The sequence below is a fragment of the Myripristis murdjan genome, chromosome 20 (genome assembly GCF_902150065.1).
Source record: "Myripristis murdjan chromosome 20, fMyrMur1.1, whole genome shotgun sequence".
NCBI lineage: Eukaryota > Metazoa > Chordata > Actinopteri > Holocentriformes > Holocentridae > Myripristis > Myripristis murdjan.
This window is the reverse complement of record NC_043999.1, coordinates 9,357,256-9,383,548: the sequence shown is the minus strand read 5'-3', so window position 1 is coordinate 9,383,548 and position 26,293 is coordinate 9,357,256. Positions and strand designations below refer to the sequence as shown.

The window sequence follows — 26,293 nt, the reverse complement described above, 5'->3', positions numbered from 1 at the left end:
GCATACCGAGAAAATGTTCTACATTTAAGACTTCTATTGATGGATGTGAGCACAAGTGAATTAACAAATAGTTTGCTAAACTCACTATGCTGCAGCTGTGCAGCATGTCTTGCTGACAAAATGATCTAATGTAAGACAGACATTTAATTAAACATGGCAGGATGCAGGTTAAAATGAAGTTGTTACAACCAGGCAACCCAAGTTCAAACAAATCTAAAATGGAACCAGTGAGTCAGATAATTAATGAAAAACTCAAACTCTTGAGCCACAACAACTGTAAGATAAGGCATACTACATGATTTACATGGCAAAACACACTGATTGGATGCATGAACACAACAGCTGCTTGGTCAATATATTTAATCAGTTCTAAAAATACTAAATCAACAACTTCAAGGCTTAACTGCTTAAAGATATCACATGTAATGCACTTATGAACTTTAGATCAGCTCTGGATGAGGGCAGTTATTGGTAATTCAATGTGAAAACACACCCACAGTGGTAAATGGATAAGGTTTGACAGGGGGACTTGTTTTTATTTCAGGAAGAAGCTCAGATGTGGCCACAGACATGACAAAGCAGGCTGGAGCAGGCACTGTGGAGCTGTCCTCTGGCCCTGGTACACTCTGTGAAACTGGAGTCGAGGGAGCCGCAGGACCACAGCTGGACTCTGCAACAGTGGCGCTTTCGCTGTTGGAGGACACGAGGACAGGAGAGGGAGCTGGCCGGTCGTCTCCAGCCTCTGTAGTGGCTGGGCACACAGGAGGAAGAGGAGAGGAAATCTCCCTCAGCTTGCCATATAAAGCCCTCATGGTGACGGGAAGTGACAGAGACCTGAGTCACAAAAATATTCCAACATTATTTGTGAATTTGTGGAAAAACAGATGTAAGACGAGGCTGAAACTCGAATGCAAAGTTAAAAGAGAGCTCTCACACTCAGTAGGAACATGCTGCAAAGAGTGTTCAGGATGTCCAGATAAAAGGGTCACAGATTCCCTGAACACTACAGCTTTTATTTATGTTGTGCTTTGTGTGCACTATTAAACTGTCTAATGGCGAGCCAGGTGAGGAAGATATGAGTTACGAAGCTATACCTCTTCATCACACTGGAAATGTATTCATCCATGGAGGGATCGTCAATTCCAAACAGGCTGCATGTAACCTGATGAGAGCCAGGAACATCCACTAGCACTGCAGACAGGAAAGCACTATTAATTCAACAGGGGACTTTGTCACGTGTTAACCAAAATAAATAAATAAATAAATAAATGAACAAATAAATAACATAAAATAGTTTCTCAAGCAAATGCTCACAAACAGCAAGGGAGTCGATGTCAGGTCGAAGGAAGGTCACAGAGAAGCTGGTGTCAGACTCTGGAAGGACTTCGAAGTGCAGGGAAGGAACTGAAGCCAAGGAGTTATAAAGATGTCATATACATACCATAAATATCTTGACTGCACCTCACGACAGGATTCATCAATACAGATTCCAGAACTAGTAGCTCATAAAGAATATTATGTCATTTCAAAACAATAAACTTTACATACTAGGATGACCTTTCTATATTAATGTTTATTCTAAAATGTAAAAATTCAGCCTGTATTGCAAGTTTTTACCTGGACTTGCCCATTGGGAGGTGGCACAGCTACTTAATAAGGTGTTGATTGTGCACTGATGACGAAGCAGCTCCAACAGGGCGGGGACGTGGGCAGGGTGGGTGAAGGGAATGCTCTTCACCACAGTCCCTTTTAGGGCAGGCGCCTCCCATGCAGCTCCAGGGAACACATAACTGTGCATCATTTCACCAGGAAGAGGCTGAAGACAGAAAAATTCAGCCCTGTTATCCCTTATTTTCTTTGCAGGCTTGCCTGAGTTTGCCTGAATTAATGCGTTTTGCGTGAGCATCTTCCTCATGAGCATGCTGATCAAGTCAAAAAGAACAATGTAAGACACGTGTGTACCACCATAAAAATGGTATCCTGCTCATCAAAAGTTTCCCCAGGACTCTTTGTGTTCAGTGAACTTCTCATCAGAAGCTTGGGAAAGGCTGCCCACTGCAGGTCAGCATCTGGTATAGTTACATCTGTGAACAAAAGGCAACAAAAGACACATATGTGATATGAGTTACACTCTTAAATGACTGCACATTTAAATCTCAGGAAACCTGGGTAGTGAAATATACAAACTAAAAGTAAATCAATTCATTAAAATAAACATTCTCTCATCCTTCAGTGACACGCAATTTCTTCATTGTAATGCTTCTCTTGAGTTGCCATTATCCACACCTACAACACTATGGCTGTGTTATGCAGCACCCCATGTGTGTAAATACAAAACCCCTTCATCCTGTGTGAGGAAAAAAAATAGAGAAGCATGCACATCCATTGTTAATACAGTGGAAATATTTATTGTGCACGGTGACCAGACCTGTAACCTGGCTTAGCTTGTTTACAAAAGAGGAGAGCGTCGGCAGGGCCGGCTGTAGTCTGAGCAGGAAGCAGGCAGGCAGAGTCTCATGCAGCACCTCACTCAAAGGAGTAAACACGGGATGACTGCCACAAGACATAATTATATCAACACCAAAATACAGCTCTTTGGCACTGACAATCAAATTCCTTGGGGGATCTGTAATTAATATAGTATCCTGCCGACTGACAGATTAAGCAAGAACACATTATGCACCGGCAGGCAGAGATTGTTACCCTTGGGGATCAAGTTGTGGCATCAAAGAGGCCATCTGAAGCTGGTGTGTCGCATCACTGAGACCCACAATCACCTGGGCTGTCTGGACAACTGGCTCCACATCTGAAATCTCTTTAATTACAAGTGCATCTCAATGGAAAATAAATAAATAAATAAATAAATAAATAAATAAATAAATACATGTTTAAAGGCCAGCTTCACACACCAGGAATAGGCAGTCATGATTAGTTCCAACTCTCTGGTTGAATGTGTGCTAATCAACAGAGTAACCTACGGTAATTAAAACCTGCATGCTCTCAGGCCTCTGCAGCACGTGATTTCCCTTCCTCGCTCCAAGACTTCACTTGCATATGGAAATGCACCTGATTCTCATAAACATAATAACTCTGGTGGCGTGCCACGAATGTGTTTTCAAGCGCAATCAAAGTCCTCAAACGCCTGAGTGCGTTGTCTGCATTCAAACACTTAAGAGATCTATATTAGGCTTTGTCTGCATCTGTGAAACTGATAATTGGATTATTAAATATGATTGTCTGTTGCTGCTTAAGAGATTTGGCTTACTTGAATCTGAGGTTTCCAGAACTTCAGTGGGACTGATGTAGAACTGTACAGTCAGCGGGAAACCTGAAGTGAGAAGTTTAAAAAAAAACAAAATAAAAAAAAAACATTGTCAGACTATCATTAAACCAAGTGAAGACATTTGTTTGCATTCTGATCTTTTTGCTTCTTGGTGTGTACCTTCTTTTCTGGCTATTAGACGCCCGATCCTGCCGTTGAGAATCATGTCCTCTTGGCAGTCACACTCCTTTAGTGCACTGAGGGATAGGGGTGAGACTGTGTGTGAAGTCAAATCCATGTAAGTACATTTTTAGGCCTACTGACTCCTTGTCACTTACCTTGACAAATGTGATATTTTCTGCAAATCTTGCCCGAGGTTCTGCAGACATGTAAACAGTTTTATTTTGGTTTCACTGGGGGAAAGAAAAGACAGAATTAGCTACATGATGACAAGAGATCCAAATTATTGAAGGCTAATAAAGTTCAAAAGGCAGCACTTCTCTCCAGGGAAGTTGTAAAAGGCAGAGAGGTCAGCCAACTTCACTGAGAACGCCACAAAGTCTTTCAATCTGTGTTAAAGACCAAAAAGTGGTTTTAATCAACACAAAAATCATTTGCACAGCACTGTCAATTAATCTCTATAGTCTCCAGGGATTAAAAACAGCGCTGTTGGCTGCTCTATGAGGTAAAAAGTCAAAACAGAAATTTGCCATCACAGCATCTCTTACCTCAGCAGCTGAAGAAGGGACTCACTCGACTGCAAAGCAAATGCATTTTGTCAGCAAACGGAGTAAAAGGGTGGTGGTGAATGGATTTTTAGAAAATAGACTAGTCCTCTTACCATGGGGACTTCTCCATGTGGGGCCACCTTGACATCCTCCACCCCTCCCCCCTGCAACAGCACCACCTCCAGGTAGAACAGGTCGGCTGTCAAGTAGCACGTGGCCTCGGTAAAGTGAAAGCCCATGCTAGCGAGAAAAGCGGAACAGGTCGGTGTTATCACTGCAGACATATGAATCAGTAGTCTGTATGTACTTAAAAATAAAGACCTTGTAGCTTATTTTCTGTAGGTTAATTAAAAGAGATGATGGCAAAAAGGAAACGGAGTAATAGCTCAGCTCTTTACCCGTTTTGTTTAGCTATCAGTTCCAGACGAGACCTCATGCCATTCACCGAGGACACTGAAACAAAGAGTCTGGCTTATCCAGAGGCAATATATAATGAAATTTCATAAAGTGCAATGCTGATAACAGTGAGTGTATCAATGCTTTAACCTTTTTGTTGTCGGCACAAAATAGAATCATCACTATATATGCTTGTTTACCATGCAGAGCTTCGTGGAGCCGTTCCATGCAACGAACCAGTGTCTCACGAGGCTTGGAGTCATCTCTTGATTTGTCCTACAAAAAAAAAAAAAAAAACAAGAGCAACAATGAGCTGGTTGTGTAGCAATGGCAGCCTTGTGTATGACTGGCCCCTCTCACTGCAACGCACAAGCTGTCATTATTGAAATGACACCATAGCAACAGCAGATGTCGAAATGTTGATGTTTACCACTGTGGATCAAACCAAAGAGAATGCAATCTTTATGCACCTGTTTCACTTGAAATTATTTTGCGCATTGCAATGACGATCAGAAAAAGCAGAGAGTGCAGCCTTTTCAGCCATTTCTTGAGAATCCCGTGCAACAAAAGGCCTGCTGACAAACAACTGTATGACCTGACCCAGATGCCTTATCTCCTTGGACCACACATCACTAGACTATTTAGTAAGCTCGTCTCTCCACCAGATCCTAGCGACTACCCTCTGCCAAGCTTCTTATTAAGCCGCTCCACCCATGACAAATCAAAATGAAGCCATCCTCTCCGAACTGCAGAGCCTCAGAAAGCCCTGACAGGAAATGGACAGCTTAGTACAGCCATACCAAGTGTCACACACTTTTCCAGCTTCATACTTGCTGTCTGTGTCTTGAATGTTAAACAAATAGGACTGTATGAGACATTGCTGGTCATGGGTTCCCTGAAGCCTAGATCCAAATGTTAGTGGAGGACATCCACTGATGGAACAGCTTCAAAAGAATAGGATACTCTGCGTTTAAATACTGCAAAACCAAAAGCAATTGAAACCAACTGAATGCAATGTCTTTCTGAACAGGACTCAGTGTCCAACAATGGAAACAAGTGAGGTAAGAGGCCAGCATGAGCAAAATAAGGGGAGACAGTCGACCAGTTTGATTTTCTTTTAATTACCCATCACAGGCCCAGTGGTTGATGAGAAATGAACTAAAGTAAAGGCTTGGTGATGGTCAAAGCATTGAGTGCTTTTTGGACAAAGACAAAGTGTTCCAGGATAGCAATGGTGATCTCATTCTTAATGCATCACCACACCAGTTTCCTCATTCAAAGCACATCGCCACAGCAGAGAACCCATTCAGTAAGGAGCCCTTCAAACAACTATTATTCATGCAATTATCATGACTTCATGTAGAACAAATGAGGGTCATATTCTACGCTAATTATAATTACACTCAAATAATCCTCATTTCAGTTGGGAATTTTGTGAGGTTTTCATAATTTGCACAACCTGAATGGTCAAAGAGCGGTTAACATGTTACTGTGTGGGACAAAATGAAGCAATTGGGTGAATCTGAGGTAGGAGAGATCAATATATGTGAAGGATTAGTTTCTCTAGTGGAATCACATCTGTTGCAAAGCCATGTAACTTTTTCAGAAATGGTCCATGTTTACAGAAGGTCTTACCATGCATCTACGGACAAGCTGAAAGGTGTCGCTCCAAGTCTTCTCTGCAAATTTCAAGTGCAGGTCAGCGATTAAGGACTTGGCTGTCATCACTAATGCACACAACAGGAGAATCGTTCAGTAATCTGCCACACTGAAACTAATCAGTATCCACAGCCTGCAAGTGAGTCAGGTTTATTTTAGGCAACATGACACAAAATTGACTAAATAGCCAAAATGAATTCATTTTCATGACTCATGAATGTTAACTCTTACTGGACCTCAGTTGGTTCAAAGTGCTTAAGGACAGCCTAATTTGACTAAGTTTATTTGCACGAGTGCATTTCTTAATCAAAATGTTTCTAGTCCAGATTCAGTGAAGTTTGTGTTGAGTTTACATATAAGGTCTCAACACTTAGACCAACAATACCTGGCCTTTGAAATGCCATTTTAATTTCGTACAGCACTTGACGAACTCCTTGACAAACGTGCCAACATTTAACTTGTTTGCGGCATTGCCAATTAATCAATTACCTGGCATGTTCAAGCAATTAGCTTTAATCTGGAGCACATGTTCAACCATAATCCAATTATCATAACCAAAACTCATTAAAAACATTATTAACCCCGGAATCATGTTGGTGATTAATTCTTAAAGTCATAATTGGCAGAGAAAACTGCCATGTTGTAAACATATTTGTGTGTCTCTCCCAGGCGGGCGGGCGTTGTCGAGTCAGCCGGAGCCAAGCCCACAGGACATGCAGTCTGCCTCAGAGCTGCGAGCACTCACTGGACTTAGCTAGCGAGCTAGCCATGAGCTAACAAGTAGCCAGCTAAAGTCTTCTCATTTTGCCACAATAATTTAGTCTTCGCCAAACGCTGTGCCAAGGTGAGCTTTATTCACTTCCACTCCGGTTTGTGTTGTTTACACGAATGCTGTCGTTGCTGTGGTTACCGCTGGCAGTGTTTTTGTGTCTTTTTACATTGCATCATTTAGTTCTGATTAGCTGCTGCTTGTCGTTAGCCCATTTAGCCGTTTTAGCTAGCTGGCTAGCAGATAGCATATGTTAAGAGAGGCTGCCCAGGTGCTCAGCTTGACACGATCAACGAAATATCTGTAGCCGGTTGTCAGTTTTGCAGAGCTGTCGTGTTGTTTTACAAGCAGTCCGAGGCAGTATCTTCGCCGGGAGTTTAGTTTAAGGTTAATTGACTTACTAGCTGGATAGGTTAGCTTGTTAGCCATCACGCCACTGTGGTCAACACAGCTGTCATGTCACCTGCTTAAGAGCTAGCTAGCTAATAAGTTAACACGGATATCAGTGCGTGCACGTCTGTCTTGTAATCAGCGTGTTTATTGTGCGCTTTGTTTTAATAATAAGATGGAAATAGTAGCGTTAATCACTTGAGCCAGCCAACGTTAGCCAGATCAGCTTATTGTGCTCTTCCAGTGCCTGTGTATTAAGTATTAGCCAATTTTTCGGCTTAACTGATGGATGAAACCGGTAACACAACGTTACACCTAATTTTGTGGGCAGGACTGTAATGTCTCCCGTCCTGGCTATTTGTCTCGCCTTCTCTCGTGACTAATGTAGCTGAGTACCTTGATAGCATTAATAACTTTCCTTGGGAATTGGTTATTAAGGTTGCATAGATTGTCTCCTCGGAGTTGTACAGACAATCTTTCATTAACATTGGAAAACAAGTGACTTCCAGATGAATGCAGCTGCTTTTTTTTTTTTTTTTTTTTTTTTTTTTTTTTTTTTTTTTTTAATTCACGTAATCATAGCAAAGCCTGACTAATATAATATAGTGAAGGTGGTATTCACATAGCCTTTTCCGGATGTTTTATTGTAAGGATAATGCTCCACTCACTATACAAATCGATTGCACAGTAATACCTGACTGAAGATATTAGAAAAGAAGTTGGCATCAAAGCAGTGTTTCCTATAAAGAATTCCTTTTTCCTAGAGTTGCTTATTCTATGAATATGAAGGGTAAATGGATAAAGGTCAAAGGACAGTATCCTTGGCTCTAAATTGTAATAATGACTTGCATTGCATACTGTTAATTTGTATAATGGCATACTGGCTACATTCCCATCAGCTTCATCCCTATTAGCCGGTGTGCTATGCCTGTGATAAGCAAAAGCATTAAAGAGGAACCTTACATACTTAAGGAATTAATAGCCCAATATGTTGAACTGAGCCACTGTTGCACAGTGCTTGTCAATTATTTCAATATCAGCACACTTGGGAAAGCGCTGGCAGATGTTGTCTAGAAGCAACAGTGGCTTGGTGAAACTTTTATTTCCTCTGCAAAAATGTACTTCCCAGGTTCCCCCTTGGCTGAGCTGATTGAGCTACTGTGTGTCATGATATACTGAAATATGCTCATACATGTGTCATCGCTTGATCATTGTAAAAGATGTCATAAGTAGGACATTTCCAGCATTATGAGTTATTCTCATGAATTGCTTTAAATGACACATTACAAAAAGTAAAGAGAGTCTATGAGAACAGTATAAACCCCAGTGATGTTCTTCATTTGGTTCAATATGGAAGGTTTTTGCAGGTGCATTCAAAGCTTCAGGGAGGGAAAATAATGAAAAAGCTGATTAAATAGCAGTTCCCATGCATCAGTCTAATACCAATGGTCATTATCACAGTGTATTTGCAATAATGTAGGTCAGTTACAGAAAACCATCCATTGCACTAGCCTACATCTTCTGTCTGATGGCAGTGTCTATTTATTTATTGCGGTGTATGACAATGAGCCATAATGATAGCCATGCAGCATAATTGCACAGATGGAATCTAGAGCCAAGGGAATAATAATACCCATCTTGTAATTCTTTTCTTTTTTTTTCCTCCCCCAGGAATAATAATTCTGCCCCTCACTGCAGCTGGGATCTCTGGTCTAATTTCACTGTCTTAACTTCGCAATTCTCCCTTCCTCTTCCAATCCCACCTTGAAATTTATCTCTCCCGCACTTGGAACACTTGGGTGCATTGAGCCATGGCAGCTGCAAAGCCAAAAGGACAGAACTCTCTAGCCCTTCACAAAGTGATCATGGTGGGCAGTGGGGGAGTGGGAAAGTCAGCCCTCACTCTCCAATTCATGTATGATGAGGTGAGCAGAACGATTTCTGTTTGTGTTTGAGTGTGATTTCATCAAGTGGCATAGAAATCAATTAAAAAATCTCTTCTTCTTTTTTTTTTTTTTTTTTTTTTTTTTTTGGGAACACTTTGAGGAGTGCTGAATTTTCTCATTGGCATAATGTATATCCAAGTTGACAAAAGTTATTCACATAGTTTGTGTCGGTGACTACCTGGTCTCATGTTTCACCTCCGCAGTTTGTTGAAGACTACGAGCCCACCAAAGCAGACAGTTACAGGAAGAAAGTGGTGCTGGATGGAGAGGAGGTACAGATTGATATCCTTGACACAGCCGGGCAAGAAGACTATGCAGCCATCCGGGATAACTACTTCCGCAGCGGCGAGGGGTTCCTCTGTGTATTCTCCATCACAGAGCTCGAATCATTTGCAGCAACAGTAGACTTCAGGTACAAAAGCACAAAAGGGTTTCATGAATGTCCTTCCCATTCACTACAGTTCTATGCCATTTGTTATGGCCTATTCTTCTCCTTCTAAAGTGCATCAACAGCTATAGACTACCGAAGGTGGTTCAGAGCCTCTGTATCCATTGCCTTGCCAGAATAATGGGAGAACTTACTGTTGTACAGAATTACCACCTCAAACTAGGTCCTGGTGCTGACTGCTTTGCTTAATGACTTTCGATTTTGCATGGATGGATGCCTTTTGTTTGTTTATGTGCTGTGAATAAGTTTTAAGCCGCAACAGGGAAAACAATGTGAATACCATTGGCATTAGCCAGCTTAGCATTTAAGCAGTTTACATTGACCTCATGTGCATGTTCTTGATTTGTATGTAGCACAAGTTGTAATGGTTATGTATGTAGCACAAGTTACAGGGGTGATCTGATAAGCATTTGCACTGTGAAAAAGTTAATTTATCAGCAGTAGTTAGTTAATAGTGAATTTTAAAAAAAAAAACAAAAAAACAATTTTGGTTGGGGGGGGGAATACTTGCTATCCAAATGTCAGTCTCAGGATGCCAACACCACCTAGTTTGTCAGCAAATATATATTCAAAAATTGATGACGTCAATATCATATAACAAAACCACCCTGTGGTCTTTCCCATGTCTCAGTTTGACATGGGGCTGCCCCCTGACAGTTGACAAGTCAAATCGTCAGTCATAGAGCTCTGCTGTCGACTCAGAGGATGGAGTGGAAGTGTCCATGCGCTTGGACTATATCATAATAGGGAATGGAAAAATATATATATTTTTTTAATATCCTCTCTAGAACTGGACTGTCAAGAAAAGGCAAGTGTATTTCCACAGTTTAACCGCGGACAAGTAAAGCAGCATTTGACTGACATAGTAGTGTTAATCCACTTGTGCAAACACAATCTGCATAGTTCATGGGTAAATGCTGTTTCCTGTTTTGCAGGGAGCAGATCCTGCGAGTGAAGGAAGATGAGAATGTGCCCTTCCTCCTGGTTGGTAACAAGTCAGATTTGGAGGACCGGCGGCAGGTCAGCGCGGACGAGGCAAAGGCACGCGCTGAGCAGTGGGGTGTGTGCTACGTGGAGACTTCAGCCAAAACCCGTGCCAATGTTGACAAGGTTAGTGTGATCGACTAAAGACGAGAGCTGACTTGACTAAAACTGAATTTACTTGGCAGGTATTTGATGCACAAGGAAATATGGAGCTATTTGTCAAAATTGAATGCAATTTTTCTTGCAGGTGTTCTTTGACCTGATGAGAGAGATCCGGGCAAGGAAAATGGAGGACAGCAAAGAAAAAAATGGAAAGAAGAAAAGTAAAAGTTTGGCCAAGAGAATTAGAGAGAGATGCTGTATTTTATAGTGGCAAAAGAGAGCAGGATAACTGCTTATGTACATATACATTTCTCAGACTTTTGCATTTATTTTGTGCCCATACCTGACCATGACTTTCTGTGCTGGTTGCCAGGACATCTGACCATGTGTCAGGAGTAGTAAGGTGGCACTTCATACACCATTTATAGCTCAATTTAACTTTTTATGTGCTGACACTCCAAATAATTAATGTACTTTCTCTCTCTCTTACTCTGACCGCGTTACAGAGTGTAATAAATGGATGGTGTTTTTAATTTAGGCCTAAGCTTGAAATGAGGCTAAACCCCAAGCTGTTTAAAAAAACCTGTCATTGTAGAGTTTGATGTGTATGATATCTTCAGACAACTGTGCAGAGGTTGAACAGAAACAGGAGCTGATCTTGGAGGGCCCCAAATCCATATTCTAGTCTACCTTCTTTGGTAGTAATTGTACGTTATATGTAATGTTAGACTCAGCAGTGTGGTGTCAACACAGACTTCCTTTGAGTGCCACCAAGAAAGCGCACATTGCACTGATGAATCTTAAAGCGTTTTTAAATTGAAACATAGACCATCGTCTATCATTTAAGCCAGAGCTGAAATTTGATGCCATTCCTATTTGTCGTTTTTACACCTTAATTGTGTTACGGATTTTAAACACACACTTTAATTTGTGAGTTCAAAGTGTTCTTCATTTGTCTTTCTTTCTAAATCTAGGACACCAACTAGTGTAAAATAAGCGCACTAATATTTCCTCTTTTTTTCCCCTTCCTATTTCAATTGCACAAACTGCATCGATCATTACCCTTAAATCTGTGAGGGATCATACAACACTTGAAAATACTTCACTCTAACATTTCATTTCAAAAGTTTTACCTCACTCAGTAAAAGATTTTCATTGCCTTTTTATTGATGGAGGAATCCCTGGTGCTCTGATAAAAGGTGATTCCGTAACACTAAATCCTTGACATCTGCTGTCTTTAACACATCTTGGAGTTTATCAAATACATTGATTGCAGTCATTGAAGGATTTTTTTTTTCCTCCCTTAAAACACTAACCTTGTATTCCCTCTTTTATTTATTTATTTATTTGTTAAAATTGGGATTAAAGTGGGAATAAAGTCATGGGTGGACTTCTTGAGCGAAAACAGATGCAGGCTCTTATCAAAGCAAAGTGGTACCTGTCTGACATGGTTGTGCTTCATCACCAAAGAAAAAATGCTATCTAGTGCAAACAAGTGCCCACTTTAGCCACCATAATTAAGCGAATGACAACTCGCCATAAAGAGTATGCACCGCCGTGCATCTTTTTAGTGTACTTGATGCAACCCAGGGCTGTGTCTGTGTAAAACTTTTCTTTGTTGCCAGACGGACGATGGCGGTGGTCAGAGGGAGGCGGGTGGACGCGGAAGGGTTTGATTCTGAACACAGCCTGGGGATGAATGCAAGGATATGAGGGGTTTACTTATTCTTGTACAGTACATCGCTGTTGCCTCTGTCCATTGTGAATGTGAATGATCTCCCCCTACCCATCCCAGTTGTCTGTACTCTTCAGTTTTCAGTGATACGCAAACTACAGAGGTCATCTTGCTTTGTTTATCTTTGTTATACTTTGTGCAAAGTTGCCCTGTGTAATAATGCTGTAACAATACAACTTTTTGGAATATCTGATTGGTTTATTTAATGTTGCTCTTATGGTTGGGTTATGTTTTTTGTTTTTGTTTTTTTTTTGTTTTTGTTTTTTTTTTTGTTCTTCAGTAAAGCGGAGATTAAAGCAACATAGAAAATTGGTAAAATGAGAATGCTATATGATTACAGCTTAATTATATAGACCAAAACCTACTGCTAAGTCTGTCCCTCCATTCTCATCGCTTCCCTTTTTGTCTCTTAGCCACTTTTTCCCCACCATGGAAACCTTATCAAAGAGTTGATTTCATCTTTTGAATAGTTTTTAAAGTTGATCACAGAAAATCTTCCCATTGAGGGCTAAAGAGCTGCCTCTTTGTACTCTGATCTGGTTAAAGATTTTTTTTTAAGTTCATACCTGTTCACTACACTCTAGACTAAATGTGGTGTGTGCTGCCAGGGGAAACAGTCCACAGCTTCTGCTGAATGATTTCTGCAACCAAAAGGATCCTGAACACTGTAGACTATGCAAAAATAACTGCAGAGGGGAAGCCAGTACAAAACGTGGCACAGCTCAAGATATCGTCAGTGTATATAGAATATTTTTATATAGTCTTTGGCTGTGTTTTGGCATCCTTATGAGTGTAGAAAGGACTTAAAACTTGAATGCCGGTTAGAGATTTGGCCGCAGTTTGGAAAACCTAACATTGCTCAAAGACTGTTAATGAGCCATGTTTGAATATACTCAAAAAAAAAAAAAAAAAAAAAAACTCTAAACTGTTGCATTGATTTAACAGTCAAGCATTCCTGGCTTTGATTATGTCCCCTTTTTGAAGAGTAATTCAACTGTTTGTGTTATTGTACTCCACTGCACCACAAAATGAGAGGAATTCAAGAATGTTTTATGGTATTTCTGCTTTAATAAATAGCACACAGTCGAGAGAGAGAGAGAGAGCAAGTTAAAAGGTGAGAGAGTGAAAAAAGAGATGATTTATTGCGGCTTACAAGCCAGACTGGAACACACAGCGTCATGAACCCATAACCTGTGCCGAGTTTATATCAGAATGTGCAACTTCAGACATGTTAAGCAAGTCGTTTGGTTCAATATACTCTAAGGGCTAATACACAGGACACCGTGCCGTGATTTAAACCCCCCTGAAAGTTAAAGAGACTGTACACCAAATGAGGTAAAAGTGTGAGAACCACAGTCTTGTAATGCAAATTCAGATTTGATTCTGGTATATAGCGTATGTTGCCTATAGTGTAATGATATTAAATTAAGTGCTGTGGCTCTCTATTTTTGAGGATTGCGGAAGCTATACTTATGGTGACCACTATGGTGCTTGCTTAATTTAACACCGGCTTAACTGAGTTGACTTCTTGTTCTAATGCTTTGTTTAAAGTCAAACAAACTCATTATTCATAATTGTTATTGTACTCTTCTTTTTTAATAGGGTTCTTTTTTTCCCTAATGTATTGGTTAATGGACTTGATGGCCCAAATGTTTGCAGCAGGATTAAAGAGGTGATATTTAAACAGTTGTCTGCAACAATTTGTGACATTTGTGTGAGAGCTATGAGCACACTGTTATTTTTTTGAGTATATAAATAACTTGTTTTGCCTTTTATATAAATACCCTCAGAATAAAACTGTATATCTGTGTTTGACTGGATGGTTGTATGTATGCCATCAATTACATTTGTTTCCTTCATGTTTACTTATTTTAAACATAACCACTAATGTAGCCTATCTGTTTGTGACTGCAAGAAATGGAACATTTCAATTCATTTTTGTGAGCTATTTGGAAATGGCAAATAAAGTGGATATTACTAATAACATTTTCCAAACCTATTCAAACAATCCTTATTTGGCGAGTTGTGTCATGACTCAAGAATGATCTTCACTTAAATTATTGAACAGTGTGTTGGTGAAGGGAAAGGGAAACCCAGCAGGTTCAAACCCCTGTGACAGCACGCTGCTCTGCTGAAGTGCTCCTGAGCAAGGCGCTGAATTTGTGCTAGCTTTCTGGTGTCATTCCACAGCTGAACCTGACCTCTGACCATCCCGAGGGAGGATTTTCTCCTTGAGGAATCAGCACTGTATCATAACAACTGTAACTTAATAAGCTGAATGCATTTACATCAAGGGGGTGCAGCTCATAGAGTTGAAACACAGCTGTTTTGTCCTTTGTGTATGCTGTTCCCCCTTACTTTTTAATGACGCTGTACTTTCTAGAAACACAAAACTGCTTCATAAAACTGCTGGTGACAGCACTGATTTTGCATTGCTATGTGACCGCTATTGACCAGACGGGGGCGCTACAATTATGAAAACAGTTTTACACCATAAGCAGTGTGTGAGACTATCGCCCAGTTTCTCTTGTGTTAATGAAAGCAATGCTCTCTCGCCTTTTCAGTTTTTCCTATTGGGTTCTCCACAGATCTGCGTGATGCAGATGTGCTAAGACAACAACTCAGTGTTTACACAGCCGATGCACTCACATGTGGAGCCCTATGCTTGCTATGTGCCTAACAGTGAGCGACAGGCCATGGCTTTGGCAGTGTCTCCGGATGGATGCTCTTACTGCTATCAATGATAAAGACAATTAAGATTTATCATTAGGTTTCAGCCTCTGCCGGATTAACACCAAGGATTAATTGGGACTCTAATGAATACAATATATATTCGGCAAAATGCATGATTCTGTAGTAACTTTGCATTATAACAAATCTTTCGCGACTGAAAATGAGAAGTTTGTTTACAAAAAAAAAAAAAAAGTGAAATTAACAGTATGAAACTATGAAACAATCTAAAGTGTGTATCTACAGGTTTAAAAATACCACGCAACTCATTTTACAATTTGTTTTCAATAATAAATAAATAAATAAATAAAAAGAAATGCATAAGCACACTGGAACATCCTTGTAGCTGTACAGTTGCTGTTATCATATTTTCCTTTGGTGCGTATGAGGAATTTTCCAAAACAATGCGGTGACAGGTCGGTACGTCCAGTTTCCGAGTACACGGAGTATTTGTAATCTGAAGGCAGGGGGTTCCTCTGGAGGTGACGTAACCGCTGAGCTGGATTACGCATACGGGTATCATTGGTTAACACCGACGCACAAGGCCTACGGTTTGAAAGCTCTCAGGGCCCAGGCGAGCTGTAACGCTAGCTACTTTTCGAACAAAGTTGAAATATTTCCCCGCAAATCCAAGTGTGTACCGGGCCATTCAATCCCAAAAGGCACGCGCCGCTCGTCTCGACAATGCGGTTGCTAAGAGGAGCGCGGAGTCGCCGGGACGCGGAGGAGCAGATGTGTTTTTGAATGGCATTGTTGTACCGCATCTTGCCGGAGTTGACTTGAACTCCACGCAAGGAGAAAGACGAGGCTAGCTGGCTAAACCCGCTAGCCGCTAGCTGGTTAACTCGCTAGCGGCTATCTAGTCAACTCGCGTGCTAGTCACTTCCTTGTTGCACATTGGGGTGTGATGGAAGGAGTGAAGAAGTTTGTGGGAAGGAGGGATAGTTTTTCCACCCGACTTTAACTTTATCCGGCGAATGGATTTAAATGCTTACTTGAAGTGCAGCCTTTGTGGGGAAGCTGATCTTTAAATTTGGAGGGTCTCTGGGCCTGAGCTTTGGGCATGAAAAGGAATGCGACTGTCTAGCTGGGCACAGTTAGCTACTGGTGGCTAGCCAGGCTAATTTGACTAGCACTAGCTAGCAAATCTGGGAGATGTTCAGCCCGGGAACACAATGGTTGATTGTCGGCTGGCTCCGTGAGTAAACACTTAATAGTGGGTTTTGTACGAGCGTGGACGTTGCTATGGACAAATGTGATGGATTATCATCTGGAATAACACTCCGAGCTGGTCAGTGACAAGCCTCCAGCGAGCTGGGTCTGGAATGCTAACCTTATGCTCGTAATTTAACGTTAGCTGGCTAGCAGGGCTGGCTGTGTAATTGTGAAATTGCTGTTACGTTAGCTAACTAGCTCGCTATTCGGCTAGCCAAATGTTTTGTTTCACGTTGCACCGAGGGCCATAGCTTAAGCGGAGATCTATAGCATAAAGAATATTCCCGAACGTGGCTAAATTTGATATTTTAGAAATAAATGCCTAATTCGGAGGTGCTTCGTGAGGGTCGGGGAAGGAGCCCCTCTGCACAGAGAAATGCTAATAGACAGGACAGGCGCAGTAAACCTGGAAGCGGAGCTGTTCAGAGAGAGAGACACCGTGAGAAGAGGCGGTCATCGGCTTCCAGGAGAAAGAAACGCAGACAGGCCAGGGAGAGAGACTCATGGCATGCCGGTACACCAGAAGAGCAAGATAGTGAACGAAAAGGCACTTTGGAAAGAGAGGGCGAACTTCGGACTTTAGTGGAGTATGATGACGTGAGCTCCCAGTCGGAGCGTTTTTCTGGGAGCCCCTCTCCTAAACTTGACCCACATGCTGATAGGCTCTCAGTGGACCGACTCAGCGATGTTGACTTGGTTAACTACAATGGACCAGCATCCCCTGACAGAGGTCACCCGAGAGATCGGGATGTAGTGCACGCCTCAAAGGACGAGCAAACCAGAGGACCATCGGAGAAGGGCAGACAAGAGAAGGAACCAAGAAAAAAGGACCGTCAGAGCCGCGAGAGAGACTCCTCCAAAGCTCGAAGTGGAGGTAGCATAAGTGGCTCTAAAAACAACCGGGACACTACAAGGGGCAGTGACAAAAATGGCAAAAGGACATCTGCAACTCAGCCCCCACTGTCTGTGGAGAAAAGGGATTCCAAAAGGCACAGAAGTAAAACAAGATCTGAGAGATCTGACAAAGAACCCCCATCTGCATACAGAGATGCTCCACAGTCTTACAGAGATGACCGTGAAGACCTCAGGGCATACAGGAGGAGTCCTGGTTTCAAAGCAGAAAGTCCCTATGGGACATCATATACATATGGCTACCAGTCTCCGGGCGGCTATAACCAGCTGATATCTAGACGAAGCCCAACTTATGGGAGCAAAAGACTGTCTCCAAGTTCAACGTATTATGGTCGGGATTCAGAGCTGTATGGGGCATACAGCGTTTCAAAATCACCCAGTTCATACTCAAGCAACAAACGGAAGCGGTCCCCAGTGAGTCCAGTGAGCTGGCGCAGGTCTCCAAGTTATGGCCGACATAGTCCATATGAACAGGGGGAGTTTGGTTCAAGTCCATATGGAAACCGCAGGAGATCACGAAGTCCATACAGAAAGTCACTGAGCCCAAGTCCTGATGTCAGGTGAGCTCTTAACATAAATCTCCTAAATTCAATGTTTGTGTGTTTCAGTTGCTGGCTCCCCTACATCTGAGTTGTAGTTCCATTATATGCTGTAATAAAGAAAACACACCAGACAGCAAAGATGACAGCTGATGTTTGTTTAGTCTTACCCGACACTGGTGTGTCTCATTTATTTAAGGTTCTTAAACACAAACTTTGCTCTTAAAATAAAATTCAAAACATTTATGACTTTTGAAATGTTGCCTGGTTTAGCATTAATTTTCTGCAGCTGCAGCAATAAATGTCATTTGCACCATTTAACTTGGTGCAAATGACTTTTATTAACTTACAGTAAAATAATATTTGTGTGAATGAGGCCTTGCACCGATATAACTGGCACAGCCATGGCTTTCCATAAGTTTCAGACTTAAGGCCTTAATCTTGCATGTGGTGTATTACACAATTTGATAGGGAGGGGTGAAATATTTGCCTTGCTTGAATAATGTTTTTTTCTTTATGTTCATAGTTCAGGACACTATAGTCTTCACTGGCTGTATTCAGTATTCACTCCACCAATTTAAACAAACATCTATTAATAGCAATTTTATACACATGCAAGTAAATGACAGTGACACTGACTTTTGTGATGTGATATAGAAACAACATCCAAAAAGGTGCTTGTTTGTCCTCTCTAGGCGATCCGCCAGGTCACGTAGCAGAAGTCCATACTCATCCTCAAGACATTCACGTTCTCGCAGCCGTCACCGCCACTCTCGCTCCCGCAGCCGCCCCTCTAGCCTTTCACCTAGCACCATCACCTTCAAAACCAGCCTGGCTGCTGAACTCAGCAAGCAGAAGAAGGCTAAAGCTGCAGAAGCAGCAGCCAGGGCCAAGAGCTCCAGCAACACCTCTACTCCCACCAAGGGTCCCTCATCTGCGCACCAGCCCAGTCCCAAGTCTAATCATACATCCAGGAAGGGCCGCCCTCCCTCTCCACCACAACCTGAGAAAGGTCCCAGGACTCCCACATCCAGCCAGCCTCAGTCCCCCACTGAGCGGCCCTCCAAACGGCCCGCCGAGCACCAGCCGAACAGGGACAGAGAACGAGATGGAAAAGGGAAGGATGACTCTGTGCATCGGGACAAGAGGAAAGCACCAGCTCCTGGACAGAGCAAAGACAAGGAGCGTGTAACTGGCCCCGTCATCTCAACACTATCATCTCTACCGTTGGCCCAAACTGTTCTTGAGCACATAGATAAAGGAGAAAGGTATGGGTTAAGGTTTGGATAATGTGAATTAGAATTTTTATACACATGTCATCCTTAATACTTGATTTTCAGTGATGGTCTCACTTTATTTCTGCATGTTTTCCTCTGCTATCAGTTTGAAGGACAGCTTGCTCTCAGGGAAGAAAAAGCCAGAGCGCAAGGCCCGTCAGCTTCTGACCGACTTGCCTCTCCCCCCTGAGCTTCCAGGTGGCACATCCTCCCCGCACAGCCCACCTGAGGAGAAAAAGACACTTCGCCGCAGGCCTAAGTATGTCTCGGATGCATTTGGTATCATACCACATTATTGTGCTGATCTTACACTCAGCTGCTGTGTGTTGTTTAGTTACTGTGCTTCCTTTGATCTGGTGTTTTGTTTCATTCATAATCCCCAGAATCTGTGGCCCACGGTTTGGTGAGATTAAGGAAACTGAAATAGATTGGGGCAAACGCTGTGTGGACAAGTTTGAAATCATAGGAATCACAGGCGAGGGCACATATGGCCAGGTGTACAAGGCTAAAGACAAAGACACTGGTGAGTTTTTTAAAAAATGTTACTGGTGGTAAATATCACCGTCCTTGAGTGTGCATGACAAATTGTTATGGATTAGGCTGTCACATGATCGTCTTGACCTTGAGTTCCTTCTTGTATAACATAGCTGAAATGGTGGCTTTGAAGAAGGTTCGATTGGACAATGAAAAGGAGGGCTTCCCAATCACAGCCATCAGAGAGATCAAGATTTTGCGACAACTCAACCACAAGAGCATCATAAACATGAAGGAGATTGTTACAGACAAGGAGGATGCTCTGGACTTCAAGAATGACAAAGGTATGTTTTTCCCTTAATGAGTAAAGCACATAGCGGCTATGATGCTTATGTTATCACGCCATACAATACTTAAAAAAAATAAAAAGTGTGATGATAGACCATGCTAATAATCAAAGCAGTCATAGTGAACATTTTCATTTTGAGCATTTAAAATCTTTGATATTCAGTGAGATAACTTCATAAATGACTTTGGTTGAAGGCGAGTTTTATTTGCTGACACAATGCATTTGTCAGAATATTGTTTTCCGGTCAGGCTACATGAAGCTCTTAAAACTTTTTAAACATTAAACAAAAATTAAACAGGCACATGACTCTTTGACTTAAAGAATCTCAGGCATCTGGGGTGGGGGCTATGAGAGATGATTCAGAACATCAACTTTCCTGAGAAATAACCACATTTGTTCGATTTGAATATGTTTTTTTTTTGTTTTGTTTTTTTTGTTTTTTTTTGAGAAGTAAATCTTTATTATATCCTCTCTAGGTGCTTTCTATCTTGTATTTGAATACATGGACCACGACCTGATGGGTTTGCTAGAGTCCGGCCTGGTTCACTTCAACGAGAGCCACATCAAGTCTTTCATGAGACAGCTGCTGGAGGGCCTCGACTACTGCCACAAGAAAAACTTTCTGCACAGAGACATCAAGTGCTCCAACATCCTGCTCAACAATAAGTGAGTCGGCAGGAAAGCCATCCTCAAACAAAAGCAACATAATCTCTCAGTGCTTTCTCATTGTATAATTGACACAGAAATTGTGTGTATTGAGCTTTTTTGTTTTGCTTCCTTGTTTTTGTGTTTCATCCTTCTGTTCTGTGATTTATTATTGATTAGTTTCATTCTTTGCCAAGTCCTTTAAAGCTATCTACATAAATGAATTTGAACTTAAATTCTCCCACCCCCTTCCCCCACCAGATTCGATTAAGAATGTTTTTTTTTGTTTGTTTGTTTTTTGTGCTAAACAGGGGTCAAATAAAGCTTGCAGACTTTGGCCTGGCTCGGCTATATAACTCTGAAGAGAGGTGAGCTTTCTATAGGCTATGTGCCTGATAGATTTGACCACTGTGCTTGGCATTTGATGAACGACACCTGTTAAGCTGTCTGCCTTATCCAAGGTTCATGTCCATGATTATTTGCAGCCTGGTGTATATATTTAGGAACTGATGGATAAAATTTCCCGTCTGATGTGCTCTCATTTCTAGTCGACCATACACCAATAAGGTGATCACACTGTGGTACCGGCCTCCGGAGCTGCTCTTGGGAGAAGAGAGGTATACACCAGCTATTGATGTGTGGAGCTGCGGGTAAGGACAAGAATGAAAATAACACAGATTCACTTTCATATTTGATCCTTTGTGTGTGGGTGGTGATTTTTGGGTGGGATAATCATGAATTTCATCTTGTTTTGTACATCCTAGATGCATTCTTGGAGAGCTTTTCACAAAGAAACCTATCTTTCAAGCTAACCAAGAGCTTGCCCAGTTAGAGCTCATCAGGTAAGACGAGGCTTGTAAATCAGTTAAAAATTCCATAGTGTTAAATAATCATACACTTTATTCCTAGTGCATATAGAGCTTTTTTTAAATCGTTGACCCATTTTCCTTTTTAAACAGTTAATTTGTGCATAGGAGAACACAGAAATTATACACCGTTGTGGACCAAAACAGTCCTATCCAGAACTTCTTGAGAGAGATCGGTCTTTTATGTTTCCTAAAGGTGTTTCATTTTGAGTCAGGATGTGGTCTTCCTACAGAAAGCAACGCATGGATTAAATGCAAGAATTAGTTCTTAATATTTGCATGTCTGCAGCTGGTTGAGAGGGCAGAGTATACATGTTTCTTAAAAGTCTTAACCAGCAGATATCCCTGATCTCCTGAAAGATGTCATCAGCAAAATGGCGTAATAAATGCAAACACAAGCACAGCAGGCAAAACTGTTTAGTGTGCCTTAACAATAGACTGAGTTAACAACATAATATTTTTCCATACAGCACAATTTTGACACAGTTGTCTCTGGAGCAATCTGGCAGATGTGCCATATTCTGACTCCCAGTGTTTCCCAGAGAAATGTTTTGGAGATGTATATAAAATATTAAAGATTTGGAAAAGTCATGACATTTGAAATAATATGTTTTTTTTGTCCAGAAACTTGAAAATAAAACTAAATCTTTACATTTGTCTGTAGTACTATTGTCACAAAATTTTTGTGTGAAGTTATGGAGAAGTTCTGAAATGATAAATTTGGGAACCCTGAAATCCACAGTCCTCCCTCACAGTTCTTCAAAGCATCTGGCTGGGTCATCTCCCCACTGTATGAAAGATTTTTTTTGGAAAACTTAATTTGCTGCATGGTAGACGAGAGTGAAAATATAATTTTTTAAATACATGTTCTCATTGTAAAACACCCTTAACAAATTTAACATATTTATTAGAACATTGTTGGAAAAACATTGTCATGTTTGATGTACTGTTGTCATTTTAACAAAGCAGAGTGCATTGCTCTACTCTTCCTAAACAAATTATGTTTTCTCTCGTATAGTCGAATCTGCGGCAGCCCCTGTCCTGCTGTCTGGCCAGATGTGATCAAGCTTCCCTTCTTTAACACCATGAAACCAAAGAAACAGTACCGGAGACGATTACGGGAAGAGTTTGCTTTGTAAGTTAATGTGCACACTGTTTTATAGTAACAGCTGAACTCATTTATTGTATCAAGGACTGGACTCTTTCCTGCAGTCATTTTACTATGATTTTGTGCCTCTGCCATTGCACAGTATCCCTCCATCAGCCTTGGACCTGTTTGACCATATGCTAAACCTGGATCCCAGCAAGCGCTGCACAGCTGAACAGGCACTTGGCAGTGAGTTCCTCAAGGATGTGGACCCAGACAAGATGCCACCACCAGAGTATGTTTTGGTTTAATATTGTATCACCTTTTTAAGCTTCTGCTTGAATGTGTTATATCAGTGTTACAAGATGCCAAGCATTTTCTCACTATATTTATGACAACCTTTTTCACCTCTTGCGCTCTCCAGTCTTCCACTGTGGCAAGACTGTCATGAGCTGTGGAGTAAGAAACGTCGGCGGCAGAAACAGATGCCAGAGGAGCTGGCAGCCCCTAAGGCCCCCCGTAAAGAGCTGGGCCTTGATGACAGCCGTAGTAACACTCCTCAGGGCTTCCCCGCTCCTGGAGGCATCAAAGCCCAGAATGTGTCTGCTTCTGCGCTGCTGGGTGAGAATATATCTAGTCATTCTGTCTGTCACACATCTTCGTTGGTAAGACTTTGATTCAAACATGTTTCAGATGTTAATGCCAGTGCTACACAAAATACCTTGTAACATGACACTGCATTGTAGTATAAATTTACTGTGTCCTCTTGCAGATCCAAAGGCTCCCAACTCACAGTTGACCCAGGAGCAACTGGCTGTCCTCCTTAACTTCCTTGGCCAGCCCAAGAGTGCAGGCAACACAGCCCAGTTTGTTCAGGCTATGAGCTCAAAGGTCAACCAGGAGACACTGCAGCAGCTCTGCAAAGTCCTCGCTCCCACTGACCCAGAAAGACCCGCTGAGCCTCCTCCTCAGCCCACACCCACAAAGCCTCCACAGCCCTCTGCTCCAGCAGGGGTGCCCCGCACACCCCCTATGCCCAAGCCTCCTTCACCACCTCTGTCCGCACCATCAGGTGTTCCAGAAGGAGAGGCTGCAGCCGCCACCCAGACAGCCATGACCGTCCTGCTGGCTCAGCTCCTTCAGGCTCAGCAGGCTCAGAGGCAGGAACCTTGTGACGGTGGAGACGGGACAGAGAGTATAAACCCTGCAGCAGGATCATCTGGGGGAACAGAGGTCAAACAGCCCCCAGAGCCCAGCCCAGTCTCTCCAGGTAACCCCTGTTTAGGGTATACAAACCCCCCCATGGGGTGCATTTTTAATTTAAAATTTGAATGCCTTTCTCAGGCCACTGTCCTAAGACTGAATATTGTGATATGTGCAGTCCTATGCAGTTTTGTCTTCAAAACTGCCCAAGCACATTATTTATTCAGTTGTTAGTTTGATTTAATAAAAAGTTTGCTTAATTCTTAGCACTGTACATAGTGGCAAGTTCAGAATCAGAAATACTTTATTGAGCTCTGAGGGAAAATTGGGTAAATCAGAATCTGATTCTGATTTTAAAATATTGGCAGTAAACATAAGCATTTGTGCTGTGTCTTCCAGTGTCTGAGGTAGGTGGTGTGTCCATCCTCCCTCCAGACCAGAGACCCCCCGAGCCTCCAGAGCCTCCTCCACATGCAGACTTGGACTACCGACAGCCACCGCCTGAGCCCAAGACGGGCCATGCGCCTCCTATTGCATCTACAGTTGGAAGTGACGGAGGGAGACCCCCAGAGCCAGATTACCCACCGCTCCCGACTCCAGAAGGGCCAGGATATGGGGGAGACTACAGTCATCCGCCTCCTCCACCCTTTACTCCTGCAGGGTTTGGGGAGAGCTACATGGGTCACATGTTAGGTGGGGGCCTCCCGCCTCACACCCTGAGAGAGGTGTTCGGCGGGGCTGCCCAGGCCACCAGTGCCTCCTCAGCTGCAGGGGCGCTGCCAGCTCACCAGGACCCGTACCCTCCAGGCACAGGATCTGCAGGACCCAGCAGCATGGTGTTCACTGGGGACAAGGACCACCGATTTGAGTACAATCACAGCCCCTTACCTGTGGAGGGACAGCCTAATCCCACTGCTATCCATCTGTACAACCACACTATGGGTAGAAAGGATGGTGTACCCCCTCCCCCACCCATCCCTGCACCAGGCCAATCTTGGGGTTCCCCTTCCCAGGCGGGGGCTCCACCACTTCCCCTTGGCTTTGTCCCGCATGTGAACTCAACAACAGCAATCAGAGGGCGAGGCCTGCCCTTCTGATAGACTTTGGATAGGAATTGGCAGTTTATGACAATGGACATAGACTAGAGGACTCAAAATATTGAGCCCGAAGCCTCTCAGGCCAGACCAGAGGGATCTGGAGATGCACACTCAATTTGTAATAACTTAAATCTGTGTAAGGCATTGTATTCCTCCTCTATCTGGAATGTGGAGTACGTTGTAGAAGGACAGCAAAATAACAACGGAGGAGCTTTTCTTGCTCATACCATTTTCATATTTTTTTGTAATCTATTCTGCTGTCTTTTAAATTAAACTTTTACCTTTTTTGAGTGTACATTTATCAGGCCAGGTAAATTTTAAATCCCTACCTTTGCCTTTCTGTAATTGCTCCAGGGCAGACTAGTATTAATGTTTTGCACTACTGACTCAAGTAGGCGGAAACTATTTTAGCTATGAAAGGAAATGAATGATGTGCTTTATATGCACAATTAGGAATATGACCAGTAATGTAGTTTTACTCTTTTTGGTCAAGACTATGTTGAAACAATGATGGCTCAGTTGATTGGGTTAATGGCTTTGGGTAACAGGATGAGGTGTCTGAAAAGGACTGTTGATCCCAGAAAGACTGGTAGCACTTGGATGACTGCAGTAAAACTGATAGCTACTGAATGACTTGATGGAGAAAGGCTGTTTTCACTTTAAATTCCACACGCCTTTTTGCCAATAGCCATTGTAAAATCATAAGCAAAACCGAAACGTATAACCCAACTTCAAAAAGGAGACAAACAGTGTCTTTTTTGTACTAAAATGATTTTGTCCCACCCCACCCCTTTAGCAAATGTTTATTAAAGAAATGCCAACAATGTATTGTGGAAGTATCTTTCTTTCATCACTGCGTGGTGAAATTTCTGTCACTGTTGCACATATGTCAAACATGATGCATCGCCAGTCATTAGTGTAATCACATCATGCATCACACCACTAGATGGCAGTATCGTGTCACACACCATCACCCAATCGCACCTGATGCTGCAAGAAATTAATATAATTTCTGCACAGTCAGACAAGGAAATTTTGTTTAAATGCAGATTGACACTTGATGCTGAGACTGGCTGAAGGCAAATGTAATAGGCTGTCCATCTTGCTCACAACAAATAGGACTAGGAGTGTCACACTGACTGCCACACCACTGGCACCACATCCTATTACCTCTTCAATCAGCACAGAGACCATTAGTATGTTGCTGAAATGCCTCTGACTCAGTATTATGCAGATAGACAATTTGGCAATACCTGTAGCATGAGAACATTTACTTTTGAAATACACTTATTTATCAGGTTACTGCTGGTGACACTGATTTTCTTTCAAGAGAGCTGTGGCCACAAAGATAGCAGCAGACATCAGACTTCAGATAAGATAAACTCAAGAGATATACGGTAGATCAGTGCAACTGTCAGGAAGAAAGAAACTGCAATAGATGACAACTCCCATTGGACTCATCTTCTGGAGCTTTACCTCG

At 42.2% G+C, this 26,293-nt stretch overlaps 3 protein-coding genes across 12 annotated transcripts; 2 read left to right on the top strand and 1 right to left on the bottom strand.

The window, feature by feature from the left end:
* Window positions 1-343: 343 nt before the first annotated feature.
* On the bottom strand, window positions 344-7,268 carry med1l (mediator complex subunit 1-like). 9 transcript variants are annotated; one of them, XM_030079544.1, is made up of 17 exons: window positions 7,216-7,268; window positions 6,022-6,113; window positions 4,587-4,662; window positions 4,389-4,443; window positions 4,104-4,230; window positions 3,991-4,019; window positions 3,760-3,831; window positions 3,601-3,675; window positions 3,443-3,519; window positions 3,266-3,328; window positions 2,704-2,833; window positions 2,429-2,553; window positions 1,963-2,084; window positions 1,618-1,816; window positions 1,315-1,404; window positions 1,095-1,191; window positions 344-834 (listed from the first exon to the last, which is right to left on the bottom strand). In XM_030079544.1, exons 1-17 carry the CDS (start codon window positions 7,241-7,243, stop codon window positions 477-479), a joined length of 1,815 nt encoding a protein of 604 aa, XP_029935404.1. In that variant the 5' UTR covers window positions 7,244-7,268; the 3' UTR covers window positions 344-476. The 9 variants fall into 9 exon arrangements, with proteins under 9 accessions (XP_029935404.1, XP_029935407.1, XP_029935402.1 ...); XM_030079547.1 differs by having other exon boundaries at window positions 6,022-6,065; window positions 7,216-7,258; XM_030079542.1 differs by lacking the exon at window positions 7,216-7,268 and adding an exon at window positions 6,535-6,667 and having other exon boundaries at window positions 2,704-2,815.
* ralaa (v-ral simian leukemia viral oncogene homolog Aa (ras related)) lies at window positions 6,648-13,326 on the top strand. The gene is made up of 5 exons (XM_030079550.1): window positions 6,648-6,889; window positions 8,876-9,129; window positions 9,354-9,562; window positions 10,534-10,708; window positions 10,830-13,326. Exons 2-5 carry the CDS (start codon window positions 9,016-9,018, stop codon window positions 10,950-10,952), a joined length of 621 nt encoding a protein of 206 aa, XP_029935410.1. The 5' UTR covers window positions 6,648-6,889; window positions 8,876-9,015; the 3' UTR covers window positions 10,953-13,326.
* A 2,361-nt stretch (window positions 13,327-15,687) lies between these two features.
* On the top strand, window positions 15,688-25,639 carry cdk13 (cyclin dependent kinase 13). 2 transcript variants are annotated; one of them, XM_030079539.1, is made up of 14 exons: window positions 15,688-17,836; window positions 18,511-19,083; window positions 19,199-19,351; window positions 19,476-19,615; window positions 19,740-19,910; window positions 20,392-20,581; window positions 20,872-20,928; window positions 21,109-21,210; window positions 21,325-21,402; window positions 22,445-22,561; window positions 22,677-22,808; window positions 22,938-23,134; window positions 23,286-23,783; window positions 24,152-25,639. In XM_030079539.1, exons 1-14 carry the CDS (start codon window positions 16,683-16,685, stop codon window positions 24,811-24,813), a joined length of 4,224 nt encoding a protein of 1,407 aa, XP_029935399.1. In that variant the 5' UTR covers window positions 15,688-16,682; the 3' UTR covers window positions 24,814-25,639. The 2 variants fall into 2 exon arrangements, with proteins under 2 accessions (XP_029935399.1, XP_029935398.1); XM_030079538.1 differs by having other exon boundaries at window positions 15,689-17,836; window positions 24,116-25,639.
* The last annotated feature ends 654 nt before the right edge of the window (window positions 25,640-26,293 follow it).